Source organism: Panthera tigris, chromosome B3 (genome assembly GCF_018350195.1).
Source record: "Panthera tigris isolate Pti1 chromosome B3, P.tigris_Pti1_mat1.1, whole genome shotgun sequence".
NCBI lineage: Eukaryota > Metazoa > Chordata > Mammalia > Carnivora > Felidae > Panthera > Panthera tigris.
In genome coordinates, this window is record NC_056665.1 from 17,868,194 (window position 1) to 17,884,740 (window position 16,547).

The following is a 16,547-nucleotide window of genomic DNA, read 5'->3' on the forward strand; positions in this document are numbered from 1 at the left end:
GGTCCTGAACCTTTGTTGGGATGTTTTTGATTATTGATTCAATCTCCTTACTAGTAAATGGTCTGTTCAGATCTTTTGTTTCTTCATGATTCATTCTTGGTAGGTTGTATTTTTCTAGGAATTTATCCGTTTCTTCTAAATTGTTACATTTGTTGGTATATTATTGTTCTTAGTAGTCTCATGTGATCCTTTGTATTTTTGTGGTATCAGTTGTAAGTCTCCTCTTTTATTTCTGATCTTATTTGAGTCCTCTTGTTTTTTCTTGGTGAGTCTACCTAAAGGTTTGACCATTTTGTTTATTGTTTCAAAGAACCAGCTCTTAGTTTCATTAATCTTTTCTATTTCTTTTATTTGTGCTCTGATCTTTATTATTTCCTTGTTTCTATTAACTTTGGGCTTTATTTGTTTTTCTAGTTCCTTAAGATATAAAATTAAATTGCTGGAGTTTTTCTGGTTTCTTGATGTTGGAATTTTTTTGCTATGAATATCCCTCTTAGAACTGATTTTGCTGTACCTCATATAAGTTTCAGTATATTTTATTTCCATTTTCATTTGTCTCAAGGCTTTTTAAAAATTTTTCCTTTGATTTCTTCTTTGGCTCATTGGTTTTTCAGTAGCATGTTGTTTAATTTCCACATATTTGTGAATTTTCTAGTTTTCTTATAATTGATTTTTAGGTGTTTTGTGTGTGTGTGTGTGTGTGTGTGTGTGTGTGTGTGTGTCACTGTCATCATACTTTCCTTCTTTGAACTTGTTATTTTTAGTTCTTTTTTTATTTTTTAAAGTTAGTTCTAGCCCAGTGTGGGACTTGAACTCATAACCCCAAGATCAAGAGTCGCCTGCTCTACCAACTAAGCCAGCCAGGTGCCATTCTTTTTAGTTCTTTCAATATATTTATTATAGCTGGTTTGAAGTCATTGTCTGCTACATTCAACATCTGGATCCACTTAGAATCATTTTCTGTTTATTAATGTTTTCCTGTGTATGGTTATATTTTCTTGTCTTATTGCATATTTTGTAATTTTTTTTAACATTTATTTATTTTTGAGACAGAGAGAGACAGAGCATGAACGGGGGAGGGTCAGAGAGAGAGGGAGACACAGAATCCGAAACAGGCTCCAGGCTCTGAGTGGTCAGCACAGAGCCCGACGCGGGGCTCGAACTCACAGACCGCGAGATCATGACCTGAGCCGAAGTCTGATGCTTAACCTACTGAGCCATCCAGGCGCCCCACATATTTTGTAATTTTTAATGGACACTTTAAATAATGTAGTAACTCTGGATTCTGATTTTTTTTTTCCTACATGAGGATTATTGCTATTTCTGTGTACCAATTTGATATTCATAGTAATTTGCCTGGACTAAAAATATGAAATCCATTTCCCCTACAGTGTGTGACCACTTACTTCTCTGTGTTTTTTTTTTTTTTCCTTCTTGTTTTAGTTTTAAGACTAACTTATTAGGATTTGATCTATGTAGCTTGGTGGTTGAACACCTTGAGCTAGTAAGACTTCTATTCTCTGTCAGTGGATCTGTGTGTGGATTCAGAAACCCATTTAACATTTAGGCAGTTTCCAGATTTACCCTATTATTTTCTGTTGGGCTCTCTCTTTTCTCCCATGTGCATGCTTGCAAATTCTCTGTAGACCTAGACTTTGTAAATCACTTGAACCCTGTCTGGTCTTCCCTGTGTTTGCTCATGACTTCCTCTCGGCATGGTATATGTGGAGAGTCTGTCAAATTTCTTCCTGTTTCATATCCCATACCTCCTTGTTAAATGGCCTATCTGCCCAATTTAGTGCTTGCCTCAACCAAGAACATCCCTCAGCCTCATAAAATCATTGGCCTCCCATGTTCACTTGTGACCAAGATTATGACAAATTATTAAGGACAGTAGGTTATTCACTTTTCATTTCAAATCATGTCAGCCGCCTCCAGCAGTGAAACTGCTGGTTGTTTGTACTCTGCCCTGCCATCTTAGAACTATTGTAACAACCAAGCTGGGTGGAGCAATAGGAGCCACCCCAAGCAAGCATCCCACATATTTCCACTCTTTTTATTGGAAGTGCTGTCGTTTTTTATGAATAAGTGCTTCTCCATTTGTTGAAAACTTTTGGTCAGTTTCCAGAGTACTGAAATGGTTGCTTTTGATAGTTTATAGTTACTTTTTTAGGAGAAGATTTGGCAATCTTCTCACTTCATCCTACTGGAAGGCCCAGCTTTTTTTTTTTCTTTTTGGTTGTTGTTTGCATGATACATGTTTTTATCACTTTATATTTAATCTTTGTATTTATATTTAAAATGGATTCCTTTTAGGGGCTCCTGGATAACTCAGTCAGTTGAGCATCCAACTCTTGATTTTGGCTCAGGTCATGATCCCAGGATCGTGGGATCAAGCCCCATGTTAGGCTCTGCACTGAGCATGGAGCCTGCTTTAGATTCTCTTCTCTCTCTCTCTCTGCCTCCCTCTTCCTCTACCCCTCACACACACTCTCTCTCTCTCAAATAAAAAAATAAATTTAAAAAATGGATTCCTTCTATACTAAGATCTTGTACTTCAATCCAATCTAGTAGTCTCTTTGAATTGGTGTCCTCACGATATTTGCTTTTTTTTTTTTTTTTTAGTTTTTCATTTATTTCTTCTTTAATTTCCTGGTCAACCCATTCATTCTTTACTAGATATTCTTTAACCTCCACGAATTTTATTTTTTTTCTTGTGGTTGATTTCAAATTTCATAGCATTGTGATCTGAAAATATGCATGGTATGATCTTGATCTTTTTGTACTTGTTGAGGGCCAATTTTTTTAATATTTTATTTATTTTTGAGAGTGAGAGAGACAGAGCACGAGCAGAGGAGGGGCAGAGAGAGTTGAGGACACAGAATCCGAAGCAGGCTCCAGGCTCTGAGCTGTCAGCACAGAGCCTGATGTGGGGCTCAAGCTCACGAACCACGAGATCATGACCTGAGCCAAAGTCGGCCACTTAACCGACTGAGGTTGAGGGCTAATTTTTGACCCAGTATGTGGTCTATTCTGGAGAATGTTTCTTTGTTTTTTGTTTTTGTTTTTGTTTTAAAATATAATTTATTGTCAAGTTAGCTAACATACAGCGTATACAGTGTGCTCTTTGGTTTTGGGAGTAGATTGCCGTGATTCATTCTTACATACAACACCCAGTGCTCATCCCAAGAAGTGCCCATCACCCATTTTCTCAATGCCCATCACCCATTTTCCCCCTCCCCCTCCCATTAACCCTCAGTTTGTTTTCTGTATTTAAGAGTCTCTTATGGTTTGCCTCCCTCTCTGTTTGAAACTATTTTTTTTCCCCTTTCCTTACCCAGTGATCGAGAATGTTTTGTGTGCGCTTGAAAAGAATGTATATTCTGTTGCTTTAGGATGAAATGTTCTGAATATATTTGTTAAGTCCATCCAGTCCACTGTGTCATTCAAAACCATTGTTTTCTTGTTGATTTTCTGCTTAGAAGATCAGTCCATTGCTGTAAGTGAGGTGATAAGGCCTCCTAGTATTATGGTATTATTATCAATGAGTTCATGTTTATTACTAATTTATTTATATATTTGGGTACTCCAAAGTTGGGGGCATACATATTTACAACTGTTAGATCTTCTTGATGGATAACCCCCTTAATTAGGATATAATGCCCTTATTTATCTCTTGTTACAGTCTTTGTTTTAAAATCTATTTTGTTGGTTTTTTATTTAAGTAATCTCTACATACCATGTGGTGCTTGAACTCACAACCCCAAGATCAAGAGTCATGTGCTTCTCTGAGTCAGCCAGGCGCCCCTGGGCTATTTCCTTTTAATGTTATTATTGACCTCTTTAGATTTAGGCCTACCATTTTATTATTAGTTTCCTATTTGTAACCTCTAGTTTTGTTTCTTTATTCCCTCTTTCCTGTCTTTCCTGTTGTTTAAATATGTTTTAGTATTCTATTTTAATTCATTTATTGGCTTTATAGGCTTCTCTCTTTTAAAATTTATTTTATTTTTGGCTTATTGCATTAGAAGTCACATTATACGTATCTTTCAAAATCTTTGTGGAAACTCCTTTTGCTTTCCTCCACTGACCTTTGTGTTATACTTATCAGAAGTAGTACATCTTCATACATTGAAAATCATACCAGATAATGCTTTGTTTTTTGCCTTCAGCAGCCATGCATATCTTAAAAGAAGAAAAGTAAGTAGTCTATTAGATTACTCAGTTATAATAACTCTTAAATTTGAAGGCATAATGGCTAAAACTTAGAAAATTTGATGAAAGACCTAAATTTATAGGTTTAAAAAGCGCAGCTAAGGGGGCCTGGCTGGCTCCATTGGTAGAGCATGTAACTCTTGATCTTGGGGTCTTGAGTTCAAGCCCCAAATTGAGTGTCGAGTTTACTTAAAAAACTCAGCTGTGACCCCAACTAGGATAAATCCAAAGAAAGTCATGTACAGATATAGTCAGTCTGTTAATGACTAAAGTCAAAGAACACATCTTGAAAGTACTTAAAGAAATGATTCAAGTACCTGTGGGGTTTTCCTTGGACACCATGGAAGCTGGAGGACAGTGGAACATCTTTAAAGATGTACTGAGAGAAAAGAAGAGCCAACCTAGAATTCTATATCTAATGAAAATAATCTTTAGGAAATTACAGTGATAATGACACTTCCAGATAAAGGAGAACTAAGAGAAGTTGTTGTCAGCATACCTGCTCTACAAGAAACACTAAGTTTTTCAGTCTGACTGAACTGATAAAAGCAGGAATCTCAGATTTTCAGGAATGAAGGAAGAGCAGCAGAGTTACTTAAGAGCATCCTATTGTCCTGGCCTCAGTGTAATCTTCCGACTTGACCACATTTGCTAGGTTTATGTTTGGCTGACAGTTGCCTAGTTTTTAGCTTGAGTCCACACTTACAATTCTGTTTCTTTATTTCTCCTGAAGTATTGCTATCCCCAGGCTTATTTCCTGTTTCTTTTGTTTAAGTTAGAATCTTAGGGGCACCTGGGTGGCTCAGTCAGTTAAGTGTCCCACTTCAGCTCAGGTCATGATCTCATGGTTCATGAGTTTGAGTCCCACATTGGGCTCTACACGGACAGCGCAAAGCCTGCCTTAGATTCTCCCTCTCCCTCTCCCTCTCCCTCTCCCTCTCCCTCTCCCTCTCCCTCTCCCTCTCCCTCTCCCTCTCTCTCTCAAAATAAATACATAAACTTAAAAAAATGTTAAATTCTCAGATTTTTTGTTTGACTCCATTACTTTCCAAAAATGTATTTTCCGTTGGCTGAGCTTAAGCAAGTATATTTTTTAATCAATTATTGAAGTTAAGATAACCATGTGTAGTCTTAGATTTGTGTCCTGGTATAAAATGGTCATGAAAATCAGGCTTAACTGAGTCTGCCTAGAAGCTATTTAATTTTGTTTCTCTTCCTCACATACTTTCATAGTATGACAAAATAATTTTCCAAACACATTATACATAGTACTCAACTCAGTACTTCAGTTGAAATAATAGTTTGAGTTTTTTGCAACAGTTTGAAAGGCCTAAATAATAAGCTACTAAGAATAACGTCCTTTTGTTGTATTTGTTCATTTAATATATGCAGTCCTGCATGTTTCAGATTTAATAAAATGCTTTTTATTCATCTCATATAGGAAGTAAGAAATGTCAGCTTTTCGTATCCTTCCAGTTCCTAGTCCTTTGACCTTTGGTACTGACAGTATTGTGTTTCCCTTTTTTTTTGTCAGAAATGTTATTAATTTTAGTATCTGAAATATGTGTGCATGTCTACGAAAGCAGAGTATAAATATTGATCTGTTACCACTGTAAAAAGTAAATCATCACGTTATGGAAAATTTTAAATCATAATCACGTATTATTTCCCCATCTCACGATACAATAAGGCAATGATGAATCAAAATGGTAGATAATTGCAAGCCTTCGTAATTTTTGCAGCCACATCAAAATACTTTTTTACAACTTTAATTATTTTGGAAATAATGATTAAAATAATTTATTTTGCTTGCTCCCATGTGATTTTTGATAGATTTTTCAAATTTCTTTAAATACATGGTTTAATAGATGCTGCAATTCAAAAGTATTGGTATAATTTTAGTCTTTTCATAAAAAATAAAGTTTTTGACATTGGCATCACCATACTTAGAGTGTAATAATCTAGAAACGCTAAAATTATCCTTGACCAGTTTTTATTTCACTATTTTCTGTTTCTAATCAAGCATACTTGATGCTTTTCTTAAAATGTTTCTGGAATTCTTTGAATTTGTCACGCTGCCTCTGTTCTCATCAAATGTCTACTTGTTTTCTCAGCCTAGAATCTCTTTCCATTCCATTGCTTTTTATATATCCATCGTTCTAGTTTTTTCAAAAGAGTGCTATTCGTCTTCAAGAATCTTCAGGAAATGTCGTGTTCTCACTACAGTAAACCCAAGCTTCTCTACCCACTATTCATTACTACTCATGCCTCCATGAAGCCTTTCACATTGAACTTATTTCCTCCTCTTCTCCCATAGATATTTGTTAGGTTCCAAATAGCCCATTGTGTGTGCTGTATTTGTTATTTCACTTCCATGCCTTTCCAGATCTTTCAGTCCCACCCCCGCCCCCTGCTGGGAATGCTATATCCATTTTTCTTTTCACCTATTCAAGTTGTTGTCTCCTCCAGGCTTTGCAAAAGCTTCTCCAGCCCCTCATCTACCTCCTCTTTCTCTGACCTCCTATCATGCATTGTCTTTTATACGTAATGCAATTCTCAGTGGTGGAGACCTGGTCTCTTTTTTCTCTGGCACCTTGCCCCGTGGTTTGTAGCTGATTGGTTGTATTTCCATCCCATTTCACTCCTATAATCACTTTATAAAGTGATGTCAGGAAAGCTTCTTGGTGCTATTTACTCAGTTCTAGAACATAATGATTCTTCCCTCAACTTCCTCACCCCATACTACCCAAATCAGAAACATTTTTTGGTGTGAATTAGGTAGGTAGATAGGCAGATATACCTAAATGAAATGCTGTGCTAATGGAACCAAGAATGAAATTGACTCCTGTGTGCACCAGTTTGGTTCAAATAGAACAAAACTCCAATTAAGCATCACAGACTGTTCCCTTGAATCCTCCCTGCCCTTTTGCAAATGCATACGTTGTCCAGTATTAGGGAAATTGTGGAATAAAGTATGAATTTCCTAGCATAAATCCCTTGTAATATAAAAATAACTAGAAATTAATACATTTTGTACTAGTACTATTTTTTATTAAAAATAGTTACTAAAAATACTCCAGGTAGCCGTCTCTAACAAAGACTGACCAACTTTTTCCGTAAATGGCAAGATAGTGAATATTTTTAAGCTTTGCAGGCCACATACGGTCTCTGCCATGTATTCTTTTTTGCCTTTGTTGGGTTTTTCTTGCCACCTTTTATTACTTATTTATCTTTATCTATCTATTTATTTATTGAGAAAGAGAGAGAGAGAGCAAGAGAGTGAGCACATGCAAGTAGGGGAGGGACAGAGGCAGGAGGGAGAGAATCCCAAGTAGTCTCCATGCTGAGCACAGAGCCCGATTGTGGGGCTCAATCCCATGACCCTGGGATCATGATTGCAGCTGAATATAAGAATCAGACACTTAACAGACTAAGCCACCCAAGCACCCCAATCACCTTTTAAAAATATAAAAACTTGGGTGTCTGGGTGGCTTAGTCCATTAAGCATCCAACTCTTGAATTTGGCTCAGATCATGATCCCAGGGTTGTGGGATTGAGTCCCGCATTGGGCTCTGCACTGAGCATGGAGCCTGCTTAAGATTGTCTCTCTCTCTCTCTCTCTCTCTCTCTCTCTCTCTCTCTCTCTCTTTCTCTCTCTCTCTCTCTCTCTCTCTCTCTCTCTTTCTCTCTCTCTCTCTGTCTGCCCCTTTCCCCCTGTTGGTACTCTCTCTGTGTCTAAAATTAAAAAAATAATAAAAACAAAATGTAGAAGCCAGTTTTAGCTTGGAAGCAGTACAGAAGTGCACCATGGGCCAGAGTTTGCCAAAGAGCCCTAGTTTGCCAACCCCTGGTCTGTAGCAGTAAGAAAAGGTAATCTGTATAACTGGGCATCCAAGAGGGTAGAAGACTTTCTGTCCAGTAGAGAAGACATTGCTAATACTAACCCTAGCCCTGAACAAACTGGGATGTGCCCAATGGGGTGCAGTAAAGTAGCAGGAAACCTTACCCTGAGAGGAACAGGGTCAGGGTTAGAGAAGGCCAAGAGATGGCCGCTGAGGTCTTCAACTTGGAAGTTCATGATGAGGAAGAAGTAGACTTGCCCTACACAGGGCTTCCTGTAGAGGCTTGAGTGGATTGTGCTGTCCTGACGGAATAAATGTCCTTTCCTTAGAGATCGCTTAGCAGAACTTACCCTGCCCAGAGAGGCTTGGGGGTGGTTTTAACTGAGAAGGACAAAGTACCTTGTAACAACCTCCCAACCTTCAGACTTGGCATGATTGTACTCCCCGTGGAACAGATTACAACTATGGGTATTGCCAATGAGGGCATATTGAAGTAAATGGAAGGACTTCATTTGGGTGGAATTAAAGTAAATCTTCATAGGATGTGTACACTTTGAGTGGGTTTGTAATAAAGAACCACATGCTTGGACAATATCTAAAAATGTTACCTACTGATAATTTAATCTTATTATATTCTTCACCATGGTGAAAATTTCCAAAAGACATCCTAATTTTTTGTCCAAAAGTTTTTCTGTTTAGTTCATATGAACAAGATGCACTCCCTGGGATACTATATATTTTTAAGTCTCCTACTGTTTACTTAGATAGAAGTCACAAAAGTAGCAAAGTCACTTCACCTTGAAGTGACTGTAACTGTTCTTTTCCCACACTAGCAACAACTTTCGATTTCATCAAGAAGCAGAAGCCCTAGTAACAGACTTCTGGCTCATGTTCACTACCTTGTATCTCTCCCCTTTCCAAGCTAGCCCTCTTTTCCATTAAGAAAAAAACGTTGGCAGGCTAATTTAAAGACACCTACCTCTGTTGGATTATTTGCATACTTCAGCATTCATGTTTCTGGAAATCATGGCAGCTACTGATTTTATTTGTTTGAACTGTTACAGTATTGATTCATTTTATTCACTTAATTTAATCAGAATGCGATTTATCTTAATTTTGATTTTGGTTGTAGAGGTTGGCGATTTGAAGGAGCTGCAGACACTAGACATTTCTACCAATCGTTTGCTAACTTTACCCGAGAGGCTTCACCTGTGCCTTTCTCTGCAGTACCTCACTGTGGACCGAAATCGTCTATGGTGTGTGCCCCGTCATCTCTGCCAGCTGCCCAGCCTCAATGAGCTCTCCATGGCTGGAAACCGTCTTGCGTTTTTGCCACTTGGTAAGTGATCATGTTTGGATGGCAAAGCAAAAAAGCCAAAGAATAGGATGGAAAGCCTTTGCTTCCTTGACTAGTAAGGATAAGGTGGTTTCCTTCATTCTGTTCACCTTGAATATTGCCTCTCTGAATCCATTTTTGTAGTGAACAAAGCATCATTCATTCCCAGTTGACCAAAAATGTTTATTTCAGGTAGGGACCTCGTATTTGATAACAAATCTGTGCTGAAATGTTGTTTAGACACAAAACGTATGTGACAGGAGAGGATTTGCTCTGAAAAAGGAATTAAAACATATGTGTTTGTATTATACATTTAAGACCATAAAATTAACAGAGGATATTGAGCAATCTGGAAGGATAGCTACTGGTACAAAGATACCTGTTTAGATGTTGAATTCAATGTAAAACAATGTGTATTGGATTAGAATGATTAGAATTGCCAGACTACACAATTTTTAAAACTTTAAAATTGCCTGAACTGCCTGCTGCGCTAGAAATGTCACACTGGCTAACAAATAATATATGATGCACTCTTGATTTCCATAGCTGGCCCATTTTAATAATACAATACACTTATTTTCACTGAGAATTGTATTTTGTTAGCTTGTAAGAAACAAAGTTGCCATTAAAAAAAAAATTAAAATATGAGCCCCCGTAGAACCCTAAGCCACCACAGTAAGCCTCCTATGATCTTACTCATAAAAGCATTTTTTATAATGAATAATTTATGCCTCATGGCAGTGGAGTATATCATTTACTAGCCCCTGAAAGGAAATATTTCCACCATAATACAGTACATGGGGCACCTGGGTGGCTCAGTTGGTTAAGCATACGACTTCAGCTCAGGTCACGATCTCAGTGTTCATGAGTTTGAGCCCTGCATTGGGTTCTGTGCTGACAGTTCAGAGCCTGGAGCCTGCTTCAGATTCTGTGTGTCCCTTTCTCTCTGCCCCTTTCTCACTTGCTCTCTGTCTCTCTCTGTCTCAAAAATAAATAAACATTTAAAAGTAATAATAAAAAATACAATACACATACTATTTTCAATTAAAAATAACTGGGAAACATGAAAATCAATTTGAATAATAACAAATAATTATCCACTTTAAGAAGATTACTTTTCCATAAATATAAATAAATTCTATACTTAGAAAATTAACAAGATGAAATAAAGCCATTTCAGAAGCCGGTTACATTTCTAAGAAATCAGAGCTTTCTTTCAAGTGAGAAAAATATCACAGGGCTCTCGGGTGGCTCAGTTGGTTGAACGTCTGACTCTTGATTTCAGCTCAGGTCATGATCTCACAGTTGTGAGATTGAGCCCTGTGTTGGGCTCTATGCTGACAGTGCAGAGCCTGCTTGGGGTTCTCTCTCTCCCTCTCCCTCTCCCCTGCTCATTCTTTCTCTCTCTTTCTCTCTTTCTCAAAATAAATAAACTTAAATCAAGTGAGGGGGCACCTGGGTGGCTTAGTCTCATGGTTCATGAGATCGGCACTGACAGTGCAGAGCCTGCTTGGGGTTCTCTCTCTCTCCCTCTCTCTCTGCCCCTCCCCTGCTCACACTGTGTCTGTCTCTCTCAAAATAAATAAATAAACTTAAAATAATTTTTTAAAAAAATCAAGTGAGAAAAATACTAAATATAAAGAGATTAAAAAACTAAATGTACCTGCTGCATGAACCACAGGTTATAAAACAATTACAGTGGTCAAGTACCAAGCTACAAATCCAAAAATCTGAGTTCTAACCTGGTACCACCACTCCATGGTGCATGACCTGGAGTAAATCACTGAAACTTTTCTGAGCTTCATTTACCGTATCTGTAAACCAGAAATAATAGCATTTATCCTGTTTACTTTAGAGTTATTTTGAAGTTGAATAAGATAGTTCATGTATAAGAGCTATAAAGTGGTATACAAATGCAGATGACTCAAAAGAGAAGGTACAACTTGTGGATTACCATATCCTGCTTTTTAAAAGTTCTGTCCTCAGGAGCCTGGGTGGCTCAGTTGCTTGGGCATCTGACTCTTGATCTCAGCCCAGGTCTTGATCTCAGGGTCGTGAATTTAAGCCCTGTGTTGGGTTTCACGCTGAGCGGGAAGCCTTCTTTAAAGAAAAATAAAAACAAAAGTTTTGTCCTCCTTCTCATATCAAGACCCTTTGTAGTAACCACCCGGACTTGTATTTACCACTTCCTAAGAGCTGCTGCCTATACCAACGCTAACTCCCTACCAAGTGATTGCTAGGACAGTAGGGTCAGTGCTGATAAATGAATTGAGGAAAGGAGTGTGGGAGGGAAGTGAAGGATGTGATGATTTGATTTGTGTGGTGTAGAATTCAGTGGTATAACATCAGCCCTCGGGGTAAAGGTGGAAATTCCATTAGAAGCAACCATGGTTTGACTCTCCGGTGTAACCAGAAACAGATTAGCTTGTTAAATCTGAAGTTGCCCATACTATTGTTGGTAGGATTATTATTACTGTCATTGTTACCACTGACCACATATATAAGGAGTGTTTCCATGAGTAATGCTACTGCAAGTATTTGTAAGAACAATCATGTATTGAATTAGGGATTCTGTTAGGCACGGTACAGAGGCTCTCTAATTTAATTATTACAGAACCTATTGTTCTGTTATACAAAACCTATTGACAACTTAACTTTACAGATGAGGAAATTGAGGTTCAGAGAAGTTAAGTAACCCACCCAGAATCAGCTAGTGAGCTAGTGAGAGACAGAATGAGTTGCAAACTCTGTCTGATTCTCATCTCCACATTCTTTCCACTTTGACAAGGTATCTCCGCATTCCAGGCATGATCCCTCTGCTAGGGGACTTCACTTGGGAATATGGCCACTTCCAATGCCAAATTTGGGCAGCTATTTTGGACTCATACACTCCTATGGAAATGCTAGCGGGCCCTATTCAGTCTCTGTCTATTTGCTTAGCAGGGTCTGCCTGCCAGAAGGTGTAGCTTTGTCTCACCTGCCCACTCTGGACATCAACCGGGTGCTCCCAGTTACTTGTTTCTAATCTGTCTTTAGCAGATCCTGTAGTAAGAAGAATCTTCAGCTTAGGCCAAAGACCAGAGTTTATCTAGCTCTCTGTTGGTGTTAGCCACTCTTCTTACTTTGCCTGGTCCCTCCCACCTCGGTGGAGTTCTTGATTCCTTCATTTTGAAGTTGTGTTGCTAACAACTTGATTTCCTTGTCGTCTTCTTTCTTCTATGACATATGCTTTGTCTCAAGTCTGAACCATTCACCCAACAACTGGCCCCATCCTGCCTCTGGCTCTGATCTGCAGCCCTGTTTTCATGTCTGATACCAGAGGTACGCTGACCAGAATGCCATCCAGCTCTGGACCCCTGATTCAGCCTAGAAGCCCGTATACAATTGGACTTTTTAAACTAAATGAAATCTTGTTTACCAGTCTTTAGCCTTTGGGGGCCTTCTCAAGTGCAGCCAGTCTCCTTTGTCTTGCCTGTTCTACCTTGCTCACTGAGCCTTGTCCAACCATGGCACCTTATTATGCTGGTCATTTGCCACTCATTCTTACCTGTCGTTTTATCAGTGGCACAGCCAGACGTGTGTTGTGGTGGTGGCAGTGGTGTTGGGTGTTGGGATAAAAGAGAAGCCAAGGGAACTTGACCACTGTGAGTGCTTGTGGTGCCGAGGAGTGGCATTGTCTGTCAGGCTGCACGTTACAGCAGCGGATGGCAGGAGTGGCAGTGGCTGGTACACGGTGATAGAAGTGGTCGTTGGGTAGAAGACACAGTCCATGAAACACTGCCTGGCTGCTTTTCTGCTTTGGCAACTCAGTTAGTTATTTACTGGCGCATCTTCTTTGTGTGCCCTGGTAAACGCCGGCATGGGTAAGGAAGTGGGCATCTGTTCGTCAGCACTCAGGGTTCAGCGGTGAGTAGAGCCTTGCAGGTTAATTTCTGTCTCTGGGTTTCTCATCACCTCCAAAACCTTGGCCCTGCGTTCGGAGAGGCTTCCTCTGTGCACTGGTCGATAGGGTGTCAGAGAGTGTGAGAGGCAGGCGGATCTGCCCTGGGCTCTGAGGAGGGTCCCTCCCAACAGTCGAGGTGACCGCAACTCTCAAGCCTGGAGCCACGGACAGCCCAGGAGACGGAAGCAGTTTCACACTCCCCTGGGCGCCATCCCGGCTCACAAGGCTCACGGCCCTGGCGGGACACAGGCCCGTGGTAGGTAGGTTAGCTTTTGCCATAGGAAGATGTAGGAGCAAGAGGAGGAGGCTGCAAATTGTCCGAAGAAAGAAACAGGCTGCCTGAAGCAGTGCTCCGCCCTGGTCTCGGACTGAGTCTCTGAGAACAGCTGAAATAAAGGGTTGGGAAGCACGGGTGGCCTTTCTATCTTGTTGTATTGGGTGAATCTTCATAAAGAAGTGGGTGAGATGACCAGAGAGGGCTTTGGAAGTTTGGAGACAGGGTCATCTGTGAAGGTGAGGACGTTGAATCCGAGAGAAAAATCAGCCCTTTTCTCCATCTTGTTTGTGGGTTTTGTGGGGGAAGGGGAGTTGTTTTCTTTTCTGGTTTGTTTTTTAATACGGTGAAGGTGGCGTTGGAAAGGGAATTCAGTTGAGTCTTTCAGAGAAAAATAAATCCGTAATCCGTAGCTGTCCTTCCGTGGTGTTTGTGTACTTGCTACCTTTTTTCGAACTCCTTTCTCATAAACCAAAGCTGTCTAGGGGCGCCTGGGTGGCTCGGTTGGTTAAGCGTTCGACTTTGGCTCAGGTCAGGATCTCGCAGTTCGTGAGTTCAAGCCTCACGTCAGGCTCTGTGTTGACAGCTCAGAGCCTGGAGTCTGCTTTGGGTCCAGTGTCTCCCTCTCTCTCTCTCTCTCTCTCTCTCTGCCCCTCCTCTACTCATGCTGTGTGTCTCTCTCTCTCAAAGACAAATAAACATTACAAAAAAAAATTTAAACCAAAGCTGTCTAATGGTAAGAACCATCAAGGACAGAGTCAGATGAAGCATGCAGCTGCTGGCACTGCCTTTCCTCAGAGAACGGAACTTCTCTTGGAGACTTAGCTAATAAGGACGCCTCTTTACAATAGCTAGGAGATACTATGTGGGGACACACACACACACACACACACGCACAACCAGAGTTTTCAAATATGCGTCTCTTATGTCTAAATGTGATTCTGCAAGCACAGTACAGGAACTTGAAGGCTTAAGAAACAGGTGCTAGAATATCTCTGCCTGCGGTTGGAGGTAGGAATCTTATTTCGGGGAGTTACTTACTGAATTCAGTTGCTTGCCAAAGAAGGTTGACCTAGAAGAAAAACAATTTTTTATGGGGCCTCTTAAAAGAATGTCATGTTTCAGCCTCTTCAGAAAGCAACTATAGAAGGTGTATGTTGGATGACGTAAATCACTTGTAATGCTAGTAAACCATATGACTCTTGGAGTACATTCTTTTTAAGATGAACAGATGCGTTAAGAAAGAAGGATGCTCCTATTCTAACTATACCATAATAATGGTAATTGAGTGACAGATTGGTCTACTAACAGAAGCTTTTTCCACAGTGCTTACTATCAGTGAGAACAGGGAAATGAAAGCTATGATGTTCACTAGAGATTTTGAAATGTATTTGTTGATTTAATAGAGTTCTGTACACTAGCTAGCTCCTAGAGTTGTGACTCATCTCTGGGCTTTTGAAAGTAGGAAAATACAAAGGAAAGGGTTTCTGCCCCCCTCCCCCACCTTAGGCTTTTTTTTTTTTTTTTTAAACCAGGTGTACCTGGTTTCTTTTGCATAATGAATAAGCCTGATTATTCAGTAATGTTCACAGCTTATTTAATGATGAATAATAGATATATGTACCATGAGGTTGCCCATGCACAAACTGGCTTGGAAGGGCATCCTTTAGCGAGCCCCTAGGAAGTGCTGTGTCATCTAAACTCAATGTCAGTCACTTCTGTAGTTTAAGGAAACAAGAGAACAAAAGTTGCACCCACCTTAGCAGGTGGAACTTTCGACTATTTGAAAACAACCAACGAATTCTTTTTTTTTTTTTAATGTTTATTTACTTTTGAGAGAGAGAGAGACAGAGTGTGACCGGAGGGAGGGGCAGAGAGAGAGAGGGAGACACAGAATCTGAAGCAGGCTCCAGGCTCCACTCTGTCAGCACAGAGCTCTGTTGTGGGGCTCGAACTCAAAAACCACGAGATCATGACCTGAACCGATTGAGCCGCCCAGGCGCTCCAACAACCAACAAATTCTTAACTAAGAACATTTGGCAGATGACTCTGAGATTTATAGAATATTCTAGTACATAAACTACCATGGAGTGAACCCAAACCTTAGAGAATAACTTCCTACTAACAGGAAATTCTGTGGGTTTCTAAACCAGTCCCAGAGCCATTCCTTCTAGGAGATTCTAGTAGTGCAGTGTTTATGTTCTCAGAAAGAGTTACTCTGTGTGCCACAGACGTGCTGTGAGGGAGGCGACCACTCCATTACTGCTATGGAGTAATCAGAGACATCGAGCATGACTTTGATAAGGAGGTAAAACTGGCCCTTTTATCACATAACAGGAGATCACTCCAGTTTTCTGTAGAAGTTGTGTTGTTTTTTCCTTTATAGGAATTGGATACCTCGTATAGAAATAAAAACGTTTATGTCAAGTATGGTGCCATTTTAGAAAGTAGCTTCTAGGCATTTTCAAAACTTACACTGAAATCCCTTCTCTCATTGCAAATGGCATATAAAAGATACAAATCTGTTAACTGTGCTTTTTTTCCCATTGGTTCTTGTGCTTGTTCGCTCTGTATCAGCTTAGAAAGTCCACAAAAGAATGTTTCCTGTTTTTTAAGAAAATATTTAAGTCCACGCAGTGAAACTACTCAAACTTCAAACCAGTATGGAAACCACTTAATAATTCTGTAATCTCAGACTTAGAGATGAATGTAAACTGCACTCTGCTGAACCGTGAATGTATTTGATCTGCAGCTTGAAGAACTACTGCCTTGAGGTCATTGTTTAATGGGAATTATTTCCAAAGTTTTTAGCCTTAAATCAGTTTCACTGCTTAGAAGGTTTGTTAGTACAGAGCAGCAGTCCCTGAGTTTGGAATTAGCCCTGTGTTTGAGTAGAAGTTATGATGACTGCTTTCCAAGGAGAGACCCAAGCATGCC

The 16,547-nt window shown here is 39.7% G+C and overlaps 1 protein-coding gene across 5 annotated transcripts in view; it reads left to right on the top strand.

The window, feature by feature from the left end:
- LRRC28 (leucine rich repeat containing 28) overlaps window positions 1-16,547 on the top strand; it is a 179,646-nt gene that overhangs the window by 111,138 nt on the left and 51,961 nt on the right. For 4 of the 5 annotated variants that reach the window (XM_042988165.1, XM_042988166.1, XM_042988164.1 and 1 more), the window contains exon 6: window positions 9,190-9,396. The exons of the other annotated variant lie outside the window; for it this stretch is intronic. In XM_042988165.1, the coding sequence (XP_042844099.1) occupies window positions 9,190-9,396 (207 nt within the window). The remainder of the gene's footprint in view (window positions 1-9,189; window positions 9,397-16,547) is intronic. 5 annotated transcript variants of the gene reach the window in all.